At 37.2% G+C, this 18,427-nt stretch overlaps 2 protein-coding genes across 3 annotated transcripts in view; one reads left to right on the top strand and one right to left on the bottom strand.

The window, feature by feature from the left end:
* The window catches only part of LOC108754500 (RING finger protein 17), a 212,588-nt gene that overhangs the window by 171,601 nt on the left and 22,560 nt on the right, over positions 1 to 18,427 (top strand). The window contains exon 1 of one of the 2 annotated variants that reach the window (XM_018496841.1): positions 13,265 to 13,438. The exons of the other annotated variant lie outside the window; for it this stretch is intronic. Coding sequence (XP_018352343.1) covers positions 13,421 to 13,438 — 18 coding nt within the window. The 5' untranslated portion in view covers positions 13,265 to 13,420. Of the gene's footprint in view, positions 1 to 13,264; positions 13,439 to 18,427 lie in introns of those variants that run through there. 2 annotated transcript variants of the gene reach the window in all.
* Positions 1 to 18,427, bottom strand: part of LOC108754503 — an 83,606-nt gene that overhangs the window by 53,414 nt on the left and 11,765 nt on the right. The window lies entirely within an intron of this gene.

Here is an 18,427-nt window from a genome sequence, read left to right as displayed (position 1 = left end):
TGAATTCATCGACATGGAGTTGCATTTTATTAAACTGCTCGTTTTTTTTTCATCAAGCTTTGCAGAAAAAAGAAACAGTTACATAACTGAAATTCTTTGAAATTCGTTGATGAGTGATTCTTTTCAAGTATAATGAAAAAAAAAAAAAGAGAGAATAGTACACACCGAGGAAAGAGTTTAGTAATACAGCTGTCAAGTGTGAGTGAAATAATTTTAATCAAATGTTCGGTTAATATATATGGCCATAAATAATTTTACTTTTCCAAATTCAGTAAATATCGCCAAACATAATATAATTAACCTTTTAGTGATATTTAGAAAAATACAATTATTAATCGGACATCGAATTGAAATTATTTCACCCGCATTCGACACAGCTATCAGACTTTTTTTCAGTGTGTACTAAACCTCGTGACAGTTTTGCTGAAATCTGTCCAACGCAGATATAACAAATCTTGCGCACCTAATAAATTACGAGATCCCGGAGCCGTTAAAACAATGCATTGTAGACGAGACGTATTACAAAGAGATCAGCGATTACGTAAAGCTAAATTGCCGTAAGTACATCATCCTTCGGCAGATAATGAGCGACGAAAAGAGACCGAAAGTCGCGAATCGAGCGAGTCGGCTGCTCTCGAAATGAAACGGCGCGGCGCGCGTTAACGCCGCGGCATAATTGGCCGCGTTTCTTCTCGTGGTGAAACGAGATCTCGTTGAGCAAAAGCGTATGTATGTACGTGCACGTATGTACGTACATCGCGCCGTTCGTCGCGCACGGAGAAGTGAAAGTTCGAGGCTGATGGACGATATCGCGCTCTCATAATGTCGTCGTGGAGCGTCAAACGGCCGTATAATACGGCGACGTGGTGTTACACGATGTTCGTTCGTGAGCATCCACTCCCGTGAGACAAAAAAAGTCGCACTTAGTCGTACTTATTCGCCATGCTCATTCGTCAAGGAGAACGCGTAGGTGTTTTTTATTTCAGCGCTCCAAGTACACTCGAAATCGTGCAAAGACAGATGGGTAGATAGACGGATAGATTAGACAGATAGAAAGATAAATAGATAGATAGAGCGTTTATTGCTTGTCTTAAGGCAAACCCTCTAGGAACATACACTGTTAGAAATGTAATCACAACCTTCCTTTACAAATGAAACTCGTAGTTATGAACGAAATTAAAAGTGATCAACGATTTTAACTGAAAATTAACATTACAATAGTTATCTAAATGTAATGAACGTGTACGTTAAATTTCATAGATTTTCGTGAAAGATACATTGAATTTCATGTACATGTACACAAATATATATTTTTTAGTTATAAATACATTAAATTTAATGTAATGTCATGAAATTAAGTTCCAATTGTATAACTTAAAAATAGGTATATTAAATTTCATGAAATTTTTAACAGTGTTCTCTGAGAAAAATGGTCAGGTTGGATTAAAATATTAATTCTGGTGGAAAATGGGACGAATCAGAATTTTCTGGTTAAACTTACTACTTCTACAGTTGAGTTAACTAAAGAATTCTGATTGATATAATTATTAAAGTAAAAATAAAAATTCTAGTAGATTTTTACCAGGAACATTGTATCAACCAGAACTCCAGTTATCTTTAGAATTTTCATAAATTTAACCAGAAAATTCTGATTCGTTTATTTTTAACCAGAAATGTTTGCAGTGTTACAAATTAAAGTAGCTGTGATTCGAATAACAGAGAAAATAATTACAAAAAAGGGACAAAAAAGACACAGGATATAACAGAAAGTAATACGAAGAACACGAAAGTACAACATAATAAAGAAGAGCATAAAAATTAAGCACAAAGAAATTAGGTAGAGAAATCTAAGATATGTATAACAATCAAACAGACCAAAGAAAAGTATACACAGAGAGAATGAGAAAGAAAGAGAGAAAGCGAACGAAAGTCACTTCTTGTGAAATAAGCAACGTGCCTGTCTAACTGTCTTTACGACTCGAAGCTATCCGTGTCACGCTAATAGACATCTCGTAACATTACGTCTCACCGTCGTAAGCCTCGTAAATAAACACCTATAAAATATATGCTTGCACTTCGCATTCGCGCGGAATCATCCGCGAGTCACGCTTTTGTCCGTCTTATACAGAGAATTTCGAATGAGCGAGCATGATTTACGTGCTCCAGATCTATCGAACGTTCTCTGAACGTAAGAGGATCATAATAGCCGGTCTTACTTGTATAACGCGTAAGTACGAAGTATCGAAACCCCTGCGGCTTGTATGAATGAACAAATCTATAGCGATAGCATCTACATCCTGAAGGCCCGAAGCATTCGGCAATGGGGTCAATGTCGCGCCAGCGTTTTCACGTTCTTTCTGTTCGAAGGCGTTCAGGCATTATGCAACCGGGATACGCTATAACTTGAGCCAGACGGACGAGCTGCCGGCTCGCTGCGATTATACCTGATGTGATCCCCCGAGGAACGAGCCAGCTCTATCGATATTAAATTTATCAGGAAGTTATTAAACTTTAATTAAATTACATTTAAAAAATAATTAAAGGATTTCGCCGCAAATGAGAGTAAAATACACTGGAAAAAATTACTAGATAAAATTACTTATATATTTTTATAGATTGTGCACCAAGTAAACATTTACTTGCGGTAAATAAAAATATTTACTTGATAAAAAATGATGGTTGAATTAATGGTTTTTGTAACAAGCAAGTAATACGTTTTCATTTAGTAATTTTACTTAGAGCTATTCAAATAAATATTTATAAAAATTTAGTAGTTTCTTTTTTCAGTGTAATTATGTGATTAACATTTGAAAAACAGTAGGTCTGCTCTTTATATCGAAGAATTTCCTCAACTGGTGGATAATTGAAGTGAAACAAACTGTACTTGTTTCAGCTTATTGCACCGGCATGCACCAGAGAGTTCAAAGAGTTCAGCGATAAAGAACAGACCGATACTGAAACAAAATAAAGATCTGTTGAAGTCATAAATTGAAAACGACGTTAACCAGAGTCGATACTTGGTGAACGTGTGCATAAATACATTTATTGCGTGGATAACATAGAAACAAATATTATTCTATTATGTATGCAATAAATGCATTTATATACATGTTCATCCAATTTTGGCTTTATTGACATTGTCTTCAATTTGTGACAATACTGGAAAAAAAAAATTATTTTTAACACATTGGAATTTTTCTAAAACGATTAAAGTTATCTTCTCGATGGGGGGACGCTCGCAAGTATCCAGAAGTAACAATTATGATACGAATTTGTGGACCGATGCGATTAAATCTAATTAAGTAAAGTGAATTTATCTAGAAGTAACACATGGCAGAGTTTTAATCGTCGACATGAATCTACTCGTAACGACACGTTATGAGAAATGGTGAATTACATGCGATAAAATATTAGAAAGTCAGATCCGCGTCAGAAAATCTCGTAAATTAATCCTAATGCCAGTACTTACCGGCATTAACGTGATTGTCAAGAAAACGATAACAAATTGAGCTGTTTCTCATCGTTCGGTCGGATATCTCAGTCGACAGTGACAGGGCGGAAAGCTCGAAATTTTTATGAAGTCAGCGCTGGAATGCGTGAATAAATAAATCCAGCGTCTCGTTTCCCCAGATTATTTGTTGTTACTCCAAGAGGATTGGTTACACAAGTGCTTTTCGCGCGTCAAGTTTTAATCAGCTTATCGAATCATACCGGAAAGGTTCCAGTTTCCAAAGTTTCGTTAACCGTGCAGTAGTGTAATCGGATTTAACTCTTTCGAAGCAATCTGCCGGGACGTTGAATTATATTAATTTTTGACAGCACTTCCAATATCGTTGTTACTACCCGGCCGCTTAATTAATACAGCTTAATCAATGTAAATTAATCTCCCGGATCTCCCTGGAGAAAGATAGGTCGCTTTACCTTTTTTGACTGACAACAAACTATCATTAACCGCTCATTATTAGCGTGTCGTCGAGGAATATTTACAAAAATACGGAGAATTTGCTTTCTACAGGAGAATCCGGGGAAACTCGACGAAATAAAAGGCGAAGCGACGGTCTCTTCGCGAAAAGAACGGTTTTGCTAAAATATCTAAAAATTTAGCTCGATAGAGATCTAAAAATAATTTTATTGGACTATTAAGATAATTATGTAAAACGTTAAACAACGTTTGATGACAATACTGCAGAAAGTTTTAATATTCCAACCAGTTTGAATGTTCTACATAATTATTTTAATGCAAATAAAATTATCTTCAGATCTATTCTATTATATTATATACAGCTAAATTTGTTGATATTTCAGCAAAATCGTTCTTTCCGTATTGGATACGATAGAACGTATTTTTCACAACTTGCGATACTTTAAATCGCTGGTAACTTCTTGCCTTTTTGGAACAGGATTGCCACAAAATTGGAAATCAGGGAAACTAAAAATGATCAGAAAAATGGTTAGAGAATTTCACAAACTTTTTCGAAAAATTAAAATTCTTAGTTTTAAAGAAGCTTAATATGTGTATTACTACACTTTCGCAGTTTGGAAATATTATCAGCTTGATAATTAAAAATCCAAGCGACATTAATAATAATTTATATTGCTATATTAAATTGATCTCTCAGCAAAATATGTAACGGTTTCTAAATCAGGACGAAAAATTTCAAAATATTATTGAAAGTTAGGAAAAAATCGCGAAATACACTGAAAAAAAAAAGATTAGCTGCTGCAGCAAATTGGATGGTAAAATATGGCATAGCAATAATTAACTGTGTAACAGCCAATTTTTGGCTGCGTTAGCCTATTCGCAAGTAGTTAGTATAGTATTTCAAGAGGCTAGCACTACCAAAAATTGGCTGCTGCAACCAATTAAAAATACTATGCTATATTTTACCATCTAATTTGCTACAGCAGCCAATCCTTTTTTTTTTCAGTGTTTACCTGGAAATTAGGGAAAAGTGAAATTTTAGGATAAATTTGTGACAACCCGCTACATTCGTAGACTCGCTAGAAATATTCACGCGTGGAACGTTTCGCGGAGCGGAGAAGATCAGACTGCAGCGGCGGATCACTTCTCGAAATTTTCCGAGTTTAAGCGTTGCGTTGAAATTTCCCGTTGAAACGTAACAGCCTAATAAAACGTAGTTATAAGAAGAAACGCGCTCGAGAAATCCTCGCTCTCGTCTTGGTCCAGCTTCCCTTCCGTCACCCTTTCTCCCTTCCTTTCTATCGTTGACATAAAAATTAGATCAACGCGGATTGAGAATAAGTCATCCAGCGTTTCTCGCACAATCGAACTCTCGCTTCAACGTCGAAATTTCCTGATTGAATTCCGGAGAGTCCATGAGAGAGAGAGAGAGAGAGAGAGAGAGAGAGAGGAAGAGTAAGAGGGCTGTACAGTCCCGACGATACTTATTACTTCCGCGAGAGAAAGAAAAGGGCGCCAAGAGTGGAGGGTGGTCCGGGGAAGACCGGCGGGATTGGAAGCGGCGGGATTCGACGGCGGTAGTAACCCAAGGCTCTAAAACTAAAGCGGCAGCTCTGACAATTTCGATTTTACTGTCGCGCGTCCCTGATCCCCTCTCGTCACTGGAAAAAGCTCAGGCGCTCCGCCGGCGACGCGGAATACCCACGTTCGGGGTGACCCATTCGCAATTCAATCGTCGCCGATGATTGTCGGCGAAATACGTGTAAACGGATAAGCGTCCGTTTTTTCCCCAAGTCAAAAAATAATAATGCTCCACTTGATTATTGAACAAGTTGTACAAGTTTCATATGCCGGCACCGGCCGGAGATTATCCATTCCTTTGAGAAACCTTAAGGCGCAGAACAAATTTCCTTTTCTGCTAGAAATAATTAGAAACGCGCCGTTATTAAGATTACGATATTGAAAGGGGAGACTGAGTTGTGTGAAAAGCCCCTTTCTCGGGGCTTGCTTCCTTCCCAAGCCTCGCAGTTCTAGATCTTTTCTTAAACGCTCGCTTAATTACGTTTAATACATTATTTACATCTGGATTAACAGCTACGACAGTCGATCACGTGATGAGAATCTCTCTCGCGGGGCTAATCCCGGGACGTCATGTGTGGAACGATCGTTGTGCAGATTGCCGCGATGACAACTGGACTCGATGAGTAAACGACTAAGAGAAAGTCACCGATTTCCTCGTGGAAATGCGGGCGAGGCGCGCCTTCGTTCTCAGACCACCCTGTATATGCGCGTGCACACATACCCGGGACCGTACTACTAAAGCCTCCTACTTTACGGGAACTGTTGCAATTTCAGTTAATACTATAAAACCTTAGGTGCACGTACCACGCCTGCGCTGGTCTCGGGGAGTATGAAGTACGTCTAGGAGGCGTACACGCTATTCTCGAGCTGAGTCGAGAGTGAAAGAAAGAGAGGGAGAGAGAGAGGGAGGGAGAGAGACGAAGAATACCCCTGGACTCGTCCAAAGTTGTCGATGGAAAGCTTCGCTTTATGGCCTTTCGTTTATACCAACGCGAAAGTACTACGTATAGCCCGGGCGAGAAGCGCACTTCTTCCAGGGAATCGACTGGGAGATACACAATTCACCAAAATCACGGATCATGTAATCTTAATAATTGTGATTCAGATATAGGAAGAGAGGTTCAGATTTTGCCAGACGCAATATTATACTCGGATACTTCCTAAAATTTTAGACTTTAGTATTATTGTTTCGCGTCAGACATTTTGATTAACTCGATTACACGGAAAGAATGATTTTTGCTGAGGTATCTAAAATTGTAGCTAGATAGATGTAAGATTTGAAAATAAATTTTGTTGAAACTATCGAAATAATTATGCAGGATCAGCTCAAGCTGATTGCTAGAATATAAATAATTTGTTGCAGCATTGCTTACGCTTGTAATACTAATAAAATTATTTTCAGATCTAATAAAAATTTTTAGATACTATAACACAATTGTTTTTCCGTGTAGATACAGATCTGACAATAATTTTTTCTTGGACCAACATAATTATTTAGGAAGTTCAAGCATACTCAGCATTTTTCGTTCTTTCGTGCAGGTCATCAAAATAAGAACTCATGCATATCTACACTGAAAGAAAAGATTGACTATTGCAACAAATGAGATGGTAAAATATAGCATTTTTAATTGGCTGCAGCAACCAATTTTTGATTGCTGCTAGCCAATTTTTGATGATGTTAGTCTATTCGTAATGTCAGTATAGGCAACCAAAAATTGACTGCTACAGCCAATTAAAAATGCTATGCGATATTTTACCATTTAATTTGCTGCAGCAGCCAATCTTTCCGTTCAGTGTGTACATATTCTTTCTTCTTACACTAAAATCTATTAACATGAATCTAAGACTACAATAATTAACTGCAACAATCGGTCATGCATTCAACAAAAACTCGATATCAATCTCGGATGATAGATATTCAATTTCTAATAATGGAGAAGCGATGTAGTGGCAAGATTTAAATCTTCAGATCCTGTTTTCGAGATGCTCTAAAGAGAATCGAGGAAAACATGTTCATTAATCCTCCGTAACAATATGCTTTCGCAGATGAACACGAGGGAAGATTAACGATACGTCTAGCGAGCATTAAAATTGTGGATATACTTGCCAACAAAATTTATCGATTGCATTACGCATCGCGCAACCAACTTTTCATGGGGACGAGCAAAGCGATGAAGACATGAGAAACCGATCGGCGGAAAATATTCCGGCTATGCAGATGCAGCGCATTCCCTATATACGCGCCCATATTGACTATGTTCGACGACATTTTGCATTTACTGGTATGAAGCGCAGACGTTTCATTGAAATGAGATTTTTTTCCTCTAGCTTTTTTCTCCTCGAACTGCGCTCGTCGGTATTTTGCCGCGCCAACCAATTTAAATTGCCTTCTCTTAACATTCCGATGTTTTATTTCCTCGCTCGCTTGCAACCATCAATCAATACGATCATGTAACAAAGAATCTCGACATGCCGCAACACGTTACGCAGATACCGGTTTAAACGACGTGTGAAAATCATTTCATTACATTTACGAATCGTACAGCCCAAGGAAATTTTATATTGTAGAGTGAAATGGAAGAATTACAAAGGTATTCCAAAATTCACTGCCAGCGTAATTGAAAAATTACTGAGAGAAAGATATTTTGAAATTTATTCGTGAGAGATATATTTATTTCACTGAAATAAAGCTTTATTTTAATACGGCGAAATAAAATTTTATTCTTAGCAAATCTATTTTTTTTTTTTATAATTATTTTATTTCTTACAATTATTTATTTTATTTTTTACAATAATCAGATATATTTCACAAAACTGTATATTTCATCATAATCAAATTTTTTTCGTAACTAATAAATATTGCAGAAAACGTCATAAGTAACATATACTTCGCAATACCTTGACATTTTTCTTTCAGTGTATAACTTACAATTAGTCATGAGCATTATACATTTCCTCAGCATTATGAATTTTAAATTATTGCTAAAAGGCTATGATACAAAAAAAAACCGTAAGTAGTATGCAAATCAACAGTATGAATTTGCTGTACTATTTACGTTAGTCTTTACTGTGATAAGCGAATAGGCCAATCACAGTAGAGAATGTAATATCATTGTCTTACGATCTCTATTGTGATTGGTCAATTTGCTTACCGCTTACATCTTACGTTTTTCTGTAAAGGCTCTAGCAAAAGAACGTAAGACAGCAAGATGTAAATACTAAGCGAATCGACCAGTGTTCCAAAATTCACTGCCGATGCTGAAAATATATAGTATACGTAACGTAAATTGTAGATTTTCAGCTGGCAGTGAATTTCGAAACACATCCATAGTAGAGACACAAGGCAATAACATAAAGGGTAGTAAATTCAAAATGTTGATTTGCTTACGTTTTTTTATGTAGCCTTTGGAAAATATTCAATTTTGATTTCCATTTAGATTCTGTTTTATTTTCCGAAGCGGATGTCTCTAAAATTGTTAGAACTTGGCCGAATGTAACGTAGAAAATCAAGGCGCGCCGAGACTTCTGGAATTTATCGATAAGCAGCCTTGTGACTTGTCTTGCACAATTTAACCCGTTTCGCTTCTAGCGCTCGTATTTCCTTGTTGCGTCGATGTAAAAATGAGTCACGTTTAATCATCCGTCATTTTCGACGCGGTTTATTTTTGTCGGACCCCGCATATCATGGAAAGGCAGGTGACCTGAAATAAACCGGTTTTCGCGCGCCGGTTTCGCTGCATAAAATAATAGATTAAATTCGGCAGAATTATAGATTAATGTAAGCAGGATATAGCGTTACGCAGTATTCGGCGGCTTAAAACTCAGAAATTGTTATTATCTTAACCGCGCGCGTTTCAAAACGCGCTACCGTTGTGTCGTGGCCAAGATTCTCGTGCTGGATGTCGTAGATTCGGAAACGTTGCAATATTAAATTGCTAATCTCAATTTCAGGTTAGCTCCACGAGATTCGTAGAACATTAATACCCCGCGGATTAATCCTAATTGCACCTACCGTTGAGTCCAAGCCAAAATTCTCGGTTTCATACTAATTGGACAAGATTAAAGTGCTTAAATTGCTAGACTTTTAAATCAGATTGCAAATTATCTTGCAGATAAAGAAATAGATCGATAAAAATCATCTTTCACTGTTAAATTCATATTGCCAAATTTATACTCAATTCGAATTATTTTTATTGATTGCACCCTCTTCATTGTGTCATTAATTTAACTCGAATAATGAAGATAAAAAATTTAACTCAAAAAAATCTATTAAGTTTTATTTAATAAATTTAGTTTATTATATTTACTAAGTTAACATGAAAGTTGTTTACTTTGAAACTGACTGATAGAAATAGACTGATCAATATTTTAATACGCATGCAGAAATATTTCTTTGAAATTAAGATATTTTTTTTTTCAGCGTGGAAATTAAAAATAACAAAATGTTACCTAATTCAGAAATTCGATTACCACTCCTTTGATATTTAACAACATTCTAGAAGATGAAATTCCTTTCTTAATCATCCTTATCTTATATCACTCATGAATTTCACAAAAAGCTAAAAATGAAAACATCGCGAGAGAGGAAGGAATGGTACCAACATAGAGTTGGGTGGAGCAACGAGAAAGGAGGGAAAATAGGAGAGGTCGGGGGAGGGGTAAATTGAGACGGAAAAGAAGTGTATTTGCACCTCCGCGTTTCTCGGGAAATGCCAATTCGCGAAACCTCTTGCCCAGACTCTGCACGTGCCTAGCTGGTTCGTGTTGGAATTAACGTTATTTCAACGAACGCATGAGGCTCTGCCTGGTTGTCCGTGCTTATCGCACGGCGCTTTATATTTATCGGGGATGTTGCGCCACACGTCGAAATCACGCGGTCGAAATAAGTACAAAAGGGTAGTTGTCGAGGATATGTGTGCGGAGGGACGACGGCGTGGATTGGACCGTTGGACGTCGGTGTGTTTGAACGAAGAATTTTCGATCGGCGAAATTCGTTTATCGACTTTCGATATGCGTCGATGCGACGGCTAATACAAGTCCATTGACGTTTCGATCTGTTGTACGCCACGTTCTTGAAGCGATTCTACAGTTTTATGCCAAATAAGAACGAATGGGACGAGGCGAAACGTACAGCGAGAGCAAAAAGTGTTCGTACAAGGAAATTTGTTATAAAAAAAAAGTCTTATTTGTAGAAAATAAATATTAGCAATTTTGTACAATGAATACATTGTGTTCTAACATAACTAAATTTCTCGTCTGTATGAACACTTACTTTTCGAGCATTCGAACAATGCAATTTTTAATTTTTGCTTATTTTTCAGATGATATATTTTGTATAATTAATACGCATCTTTTTGGTATATATAGTTTTAAGAAACAAGTATATTTTATTCTTTATGAATAAATTGTTAATCAACAAAAAATGATCGTCGATTAAACGTCGAATTGACATCAAATTGATGTTGAAATGATCATATTTTTATATTTATTCGACATCAATTCGATGACTCATTTCTGACGGGATAATATTTACTCTTTAAAAATAAGGTTTTTTACAAAAATATTTTTGGTACGAATATTTTTGCACTTACTGTAGGTTGTAGCTGAAAATGTAAATTCAATGTTACCTTCAAAATAGACTGCTAAGTTCATAACGTTAAATTATACTCAATTTGAATTAGTTTTAATCATTCGTATAGGTTTTGCCACTACTGCTACTCAGTATGTTGTTAATTTAACTAAAACAATGGAGTTGAACAATTTAATTTAAGAAAATGTATTAATCCAATACGAAAAAGAACGTCAGCTTATCAAAGTTAGATGTTTCTAATAATATAATATATATTTATTTTAAATGAATTTGATTTCAGATGAGATTAAGCGCCGATAACTTTCGGACTTTCAATGCAAATTAATCTGAAAACGCTATTAATTCCCTCCTAAAGAAAATTTATTAAATTTGACTAAAATTTAGTTTATTATTTACTAAGCGCATACGTTATATAATATGGACGTTTACTTTGAAATTAACCACATAAATAAACTGATTTACATTTTGACACACATGGAAGTTAAAAATAACAAAATGTTATTTACCAAGAGATTGGATTACCATTGATGCTTTGATGTCTAACAGTATAGAGGATTGCCACATGAAAATTTTGAAAACTAGAACTTATAAGCCAAAAACCACGCACATCTCGCTTATTATATATTGAATGCATACAAAAATGAATGTAGATTAGTAAAATTAATTGGTCAGTCAATTATTTCATATCTAATTGTTTATTAGTAGTACTAATTCAAGAAGTAAGAAATGGACCAATTGTAGTCGATTATCCTCCTCACATTTGATCGATCAATTTCTTACGGCTTAAGACTTACTATTATTGTAGATCGAAACTTAATACAAGATAGCGCGAAAGGAATCAAGAAGACCCTCCGAAACTCCGGCTGCTTTTAGAAAATCCATCCCTAGATGATGTCTAAAAAAAAGAGGTGTTCAGAGAAAAAAGGACGGATGACAATCGTCTCGGGAGAAAGTTTTATTAATTAGACGCGCAGGTCGGAATCGAAAGATTGTCCCATGTTAGCAATCGAGATATCGCAATCCAGATCAGCGAAATGGATCGTTCTGAGAGATCGATCATTAAGTCCTGTCTCCTCGGTTCGAGGTAAGTCGTGGATACCAGCACGCCTCGATCTCACGATCTCTCGATTCCTAATCGATTTCAACGCAACACTCCTTTCATGGTACACGTAAGATAAGATCGATTTCGTAATGTCTGTACGTTCACGAGAAAAGAAGAAAACTACGTTAAAAATCAGGAAAGAAAGTGATGTCTCCAACGTGTCGTGAAAAGTAGTTCCAACTGTTCAAAAAGATACAAATCTAGATGTTAAGAACATTATAGGAATCGAGAAGATTTCGTTGCAGCGTCAAGAAATTGAGAAAGGAATTTCAAGAAACTCGGACGAATTAACAAGAATTCTTGCTGAAAAGAAGGAATGACGTTAAAATTCGTTAAAGAAATTGACGTTCTTCAAATGTGACACATGCCACGCAAAGTGTGTTCAAAGATAATTAAATCTAGATGTTAAAGGCATTAGAAATTGGGAAGATTCTATTTGGCAGCGTGAAACAGTTGAGAAAGAAATTGCAAGAAACTTCGATAAGTTAACAAGAAAAAAACTCTTGTTAAAAAGAAAAAAAAAACGGCTTAAAAATCGTTAAGGAAATTGACATCTTCAACGCGCCACGCAAAGCGCGTCCAAAGACGTTTAAATCTTAGATGTTAAAGAACGTCATCAGAAATTGGGAAGTTCTGTCACAGCATTAAGAAGTTGAGAAAGAAAGTCTAGGAGACTTTAACAAGTTTAGCAAGAGCTCTTGCTAAAATAATAATCGTTAAATATGCGTAACGAATTCCAGTACAAGACTAACGGCGTCAATATACGATATCTTAGAAAACGTGACTGCGAATGAAAAAGCGCGTGTGGGCGCGAATTAATACGCTCGCGTTGCGTGCCATTGCATTATACAGCCGCATACCATGGGGATTGTAATTTTCGCGTTATAACTTTGACAGTTACTTACAAGTTACTAGCCGTACGGAGGCTGCATATATAACGTACGCTCCGAAGGCGGATTATTATCGAACGATACTCGAACTCTGTAATTGGCCGCTAACGATACACAATTCGTTGGTGCCCCTCTGTTTTCAGCAAGCTCGCGAACGATAATAATGGATGTCCCAGCTGCCCTCTGCGACACCGGCTCGCCAACGCGGGTATTAAACAATTAATTTATTTGCACGCGATGACGCGGATGGAAAATTGAAGAAAGAATATCCGCGCGATGTCGAAGCGTTGAAATAATCGCTGAATTAATCGCGCTTGTTCAAACAAAATCTGTCAATGAAGACTCACACCTTGGTAAGTAAACCTGCCCCTGTTGTACACTGAGAAATCAATATATAGCTGCAACTGTCATAATTTAATTCTAATTTATAGTAATATTTGTAGATAACTATATAATTATGTTTTAATATGTAAATATAGTCAATTATGGTATTAATGATAGTTGTACATACTGCTTGAGAATCTTCAGTTTTTTCTTAATATATTTTTTAATTATTACTATCACAAATAGTAAATTAATTTTAAAAAATAGATACGTTAATTGTAATTGCTTGTATTTACTGAACGGTATTTTATTTGCTATTTTTGTTTTAATATTTTACTATTAATATTTAAAATGATTATAATTTATATGTGCAACTTTTTCATGTTACAGAGAACCTGTACATACGTATATATTATTTCCATTAATATTATAGCAGTATTAACGATAAAAATGGAGCTCCTAACCATAATTATTGTACCGTGCGCAATTATAGTCGCAAATATCAAACATTTTTCTCTTAGTGCACTTTGATCTTGAACTGCTCCGAATTTATTAATTTTTATTACGTCACAAAACTTTCACAAGAAATTAGCGACTTTTCGCTCGATAGGAAAAGTCATTCAACGCGATTTCTACGCAGTTTCGTGGCAATTTGCACGCTCCATTTAATAATCTGACCCCGGTCCGGGTGTTTACAACTCTTTATAGCGACGATATCTGCGCGTAATAATGCCGGAATCGGGCGGGGATATTCTCGTCGGCCGACAATAAGCGTGACCGATCGCTCGCCCGTCGATAGTAATCGTGCCTTTCTCGGCCAGGTATCACGAGGTATATACCGGCATTCGGTTCAAGGCCCTCTTCGATCGCATCGCGAGGTTTCGTCAACGGTCAATTTTCAACGGATGAGTAAAAGAACAGGCAGATTTTTGCGAACGCTGCCGAGACGAGACTCGCTCGCAGTTAATTATAGCCGCGAGATGCGCCCGAGGATGGGCAGATCTCGCGTGAGCAAGGACAACATCTTCGTTATACCGGATCCGCGATCTTTAATTTAATACATTGGGGAACGTCGGGACGATCGAAAGCTCTTTATGCTTGGCGATTTATTATTGCGACAGTATATCGTCGCCGTTTTCTTTCATAGGCTCCGCGAGAGGACAAGATAATCCACCGAGGATACGTATTTAATTAGTCGAAGAAAAAAATTGATTAACATTCCTGAAGGGTGAGAGAGAATAATTATTATTGAACGCCTTGAAATATTCTTCCCTCAAGTGCAAGAAAAACATATGATTACACGGAGTAACAAGAATTATGAACAATGTGCTGTGATGAAATGACATCATCGTATAGCGAGCGAGAGAAAGAGAGAGAGAGAAAAGACAACTCAAGAACGATATTCACATAGCCACGCAAGTTTTAATCTAAAGTTTGTCCCAAAGGGTATTTGAGTTCCGTCGTAAAAGTTGATTTATCGCGCACCCTCGTCAGCAATATTAATTTCCCCGAGTTTGCACGCTCGTTACACGTACTTCGGTTTTATAGGATTAATAAGAACGTCCGCGGAAGGTGGACGACTACCTGAGAGAGTATGTGGCCTTAATCGGATTACTTGAACAGAATGTACTCCCCCGGTTGTCTTGATAATCCGAGAGTTGCAACATCATCGCACAGGCAGCTTGACAACGAAAACACTTGTCTTGCCGTAGGAGTAACGTGTAGCGAGTTTGAAAGTTTCAGACGCGTTGGAGAATTAGACGATGGCACCCCAGGGGTGCCTATGATTTGTCTAACAGGACAAGGTGTCGTATCGCTGCTTTCTCTCAATCAGTCAGGGCAATTGTTATCTTTCGCAGCGAAGAAAGTTTCGCAAGTTAGAAGTGAGGAAAATCGAAAACGGTCCGCGTAAAGGAGCCACGGCAGTGTCATGTCTTAGCGCCGAGACACTACCCCGTGTCCTCCAGATCCGGAGGACGACACGACCATGCGAGGATGACTCGCTTGATGCCGTGGATAATTTGGTGAGTGCGCGTTCACGGTGGATAATCTCGTTGAGATTATCTCTGGCGCCGTCACGAGGACGGTCGTGTCTCTTATGAAATTTGTCAAAGCCGTAGTGCCGTAGCTACGGGACTGGTGAACAAGGGTGGAGAAAGAAGCGAAGGAGAGGTGAAAGCAGAACGAAAGAAGCGGAAGAACAGGTAGTGAAGATCTCCCGAAGAAGAGTCGCGGAAAAGGAGGGAAAGACGATGTCGCCCCGGATGGGCGAGAAAATGGAAAGGAGAGGAAAAGGGTGTGGGACACGGTTTCACACACAAAGCCTGCAGGGCTTGGATGGAAGTGAGTTAAAGAGCTGGCTTCTATATTAATCCCTCCTCTGCGCAGGGACATGTCGTGTAAAGTGACGTCGACGTGCTCTCGCGTCGCGTTAGCCACGAATGCGAAATTAAATCCCCGTGTATACTCCTCGCCCGAGTCCCTCCACGGATATCGATCTCCGAGGATCATCGCCTGCTCGCGCAAGTCAATCCTTTCGCGGGGATTCCCGTGGCGTGTCTCCGTGATACGAATGCGAGTATAGCGAATAATTGAATCGGGAATTGTGTTACGAAACTTCCTCGAGACATCGTCAGCAAGGAAACTTGTAACGTATCCAATATAATGAGGAGGAGGAGGAGGAGGAGGAGGATCAAAAATGAGTTCTCGTGCGACGTGACAAACGAATTCTGTCTTCTTCGTTCCCATTAAATCAGCCTTTAATCACCTTCATTAACGCTTGTGTCTAAGAGTTATATCACAAGAGATACCGGGAAGTAGAAGGAGGTAATTATCGATGAATTGAAGCGTTTCGCGTCACACTTGTAAAAATCGGTATTCGCTATTGAGAGAAGAACGACTAAAGTCGAGAGATAGTAAAAATGTCCGCTCGGTTCATTGATGAATATAATTTTCGATAATTAATGACGTTCCGTTAATTAAATTGCGTTATTTCTAATAACTCAGCGTTATTTCCCATTTGACCCTCTTGAGTGAGTAAAGAGCAGCAGAGTCAGACGAGAAGACGAGAGGCGAGGAAGGGGGAGAGAGAGATGAAAGGGAAATTGCGATCGTGGTGAATAACATTGTAAAACAATGGACAATGACTAGAGTGAGAGAGCGAGTAGTTAGTTGACTCGTGGAAAGCAGAAGGAATGGATAATACAACGCTCGTGTAACATTCTGTTAGAGAGCCGAGTAGAATCCAGAAGGCGAAAATTGATCTGCGCGCTATAAATCCTGCCTTATCCGAAGCCTTGTAATTTGTAATTGCGTCAGCTGTTCGAATGTTCTTCGAACTGCTCTGATTAATCTGGGATAGATAGACAGATTAATATAAACGGTTGTGTGTGGTCGATCGGTTGAAGGATCAGTTAGATGGTCGGAATAGACTTCGTTAATTAATGTTTATAAACTCACCCTGATTGCTCTTAATCTTTCGCCTGCAATCATATTTTTACTCCCTCCGTCTACAATCTGAGTTTTTTTTTCTCCAGCTCAAGTTTTTTTCTATGCTTTTGAAATGTGAAAAAATTCAAGGGTTTAACATCTTTCTTAACGTCCCTACTCTTTCTCTCAATTCTTTAGAGTGAAATCTCACTTTTAACGAATGAAAATTTTGCCACTTTTTTCAAGAGCCTACCATTCTTCAACTCACGATTATATATTCATCTCGTTTTAAGTGTAAAAATTTTGAGCAATGTCGACAAATTTATTATAATACAATAAATTCTCTAAATTCTTTGGAATAGACTTTCACTCTAAGGAGTAAACATTCCGTCGCTTCTTTAAAGTGAGACTCCAAAAGAATTTAGAGAATACATTACGTTTTAGATTTATTCACGTTGCTTGGAATCCTCAAAAATGTTTACATTTAAAACAAGATGAACATATATTTGGGCGTTGAAAAGAGAAAAAGCAAGGATTCTAAAAACAAAAAAGTGCAAGCAACGTGACAGATTCATTAAATAGGTTTCTTGATTATTTTTTAGGAGTGGAAACTCGGAACTCTCTGTCCTCTTTTACTTCAGAGAAATTTGAGAGTGAAATTTCGCTTGTAAAAAGACTCAGATTGCAGATGCAGAATTAAACTGGAATCACACGACGCTCGATTTCTTGAATGGTAGACATGCATGCATGCATGCATGCATGCTGACGCATGCTACAATACGTTTATGCATCAAACGCGATATGCTGATATGCATAATTTCTGTGTTTATTACGCATTGCTTCGTACCTTGCTCCCTTGCATGCAATCAAAAAAGATTAACAATTTTAACAATTAACAATTACGTGGTCGAGCTGATTAACGGCATCTTCAGAATAGAAACAATTGTGTTAATTTTGTAGTTATCTGTCAAACGTCACTGCATGCGTTAAAACAAGCATACCGGTATGCTTATTATTCAAGAAATTGTGATTCCAGCTTTAAACATTAAAATTGTAGCTATCAAGTGAGAGTAGATAAAATAGCTGCAATAATTAGTGCGTTATGATTAAAAATATAAGTATATTTAAAATATCGCTACATATTGTATAATAATACAAATTTAACGTTTTGACTAATTTTCGGCCATTATCAGCGAATATCATATCAAAGAAGAAATCGTTTAAATACTCATGCTCCAAACGAAATAAATTCTCCAAAAACAATGGATGACGCATCTTTTAAATCCTATGCTTGAGAAGTATGATTATTTACTAGTTCTTAGATTAATTAAAAACCAATGCAATCGAGAATAAAATCCAAAATCCAGGAATCTAAAATTAGTGTGTTAGAAATTGATAATATTTTGTCATCAAAATTGATTTTAAAATTGTCATTAAAATCAACTGACTAGGCTATGTTCCAAAATTCACTGCCAGCGCTGAAAAGCTCTGTAGTTTACGTTACGTGTATTATACATTTTCAGACACTGGCATCAGTTTTAGAACGCAGCCATAATTAAACAAAAATTCAAACATGGAAAATCTATTTT

This window comes from Trachymyrmex septentrionalis, unplaced genomic scaffold (assembly GCF_001594115.1).
Source record: "Trachymyrmex septentrionalis isolate Tsep2-gDNA-1 unplaced genomic scaffold, Tsep1.0 scaffold8, whole genome shotgun sequence".
NCBI classification, from domain to species: domain Eukaryota; kingdom Metazoa; phylum Arthropoda; class Insecta; order Hymenoptera; family Formicidae; genus Trachymyrmex; species Trachymyrmex septentrionalis.
Note: the sequence above shows the minus strand (reverse complement) of the source record. Positions and strands in the feature narration are given on the sequence as shown.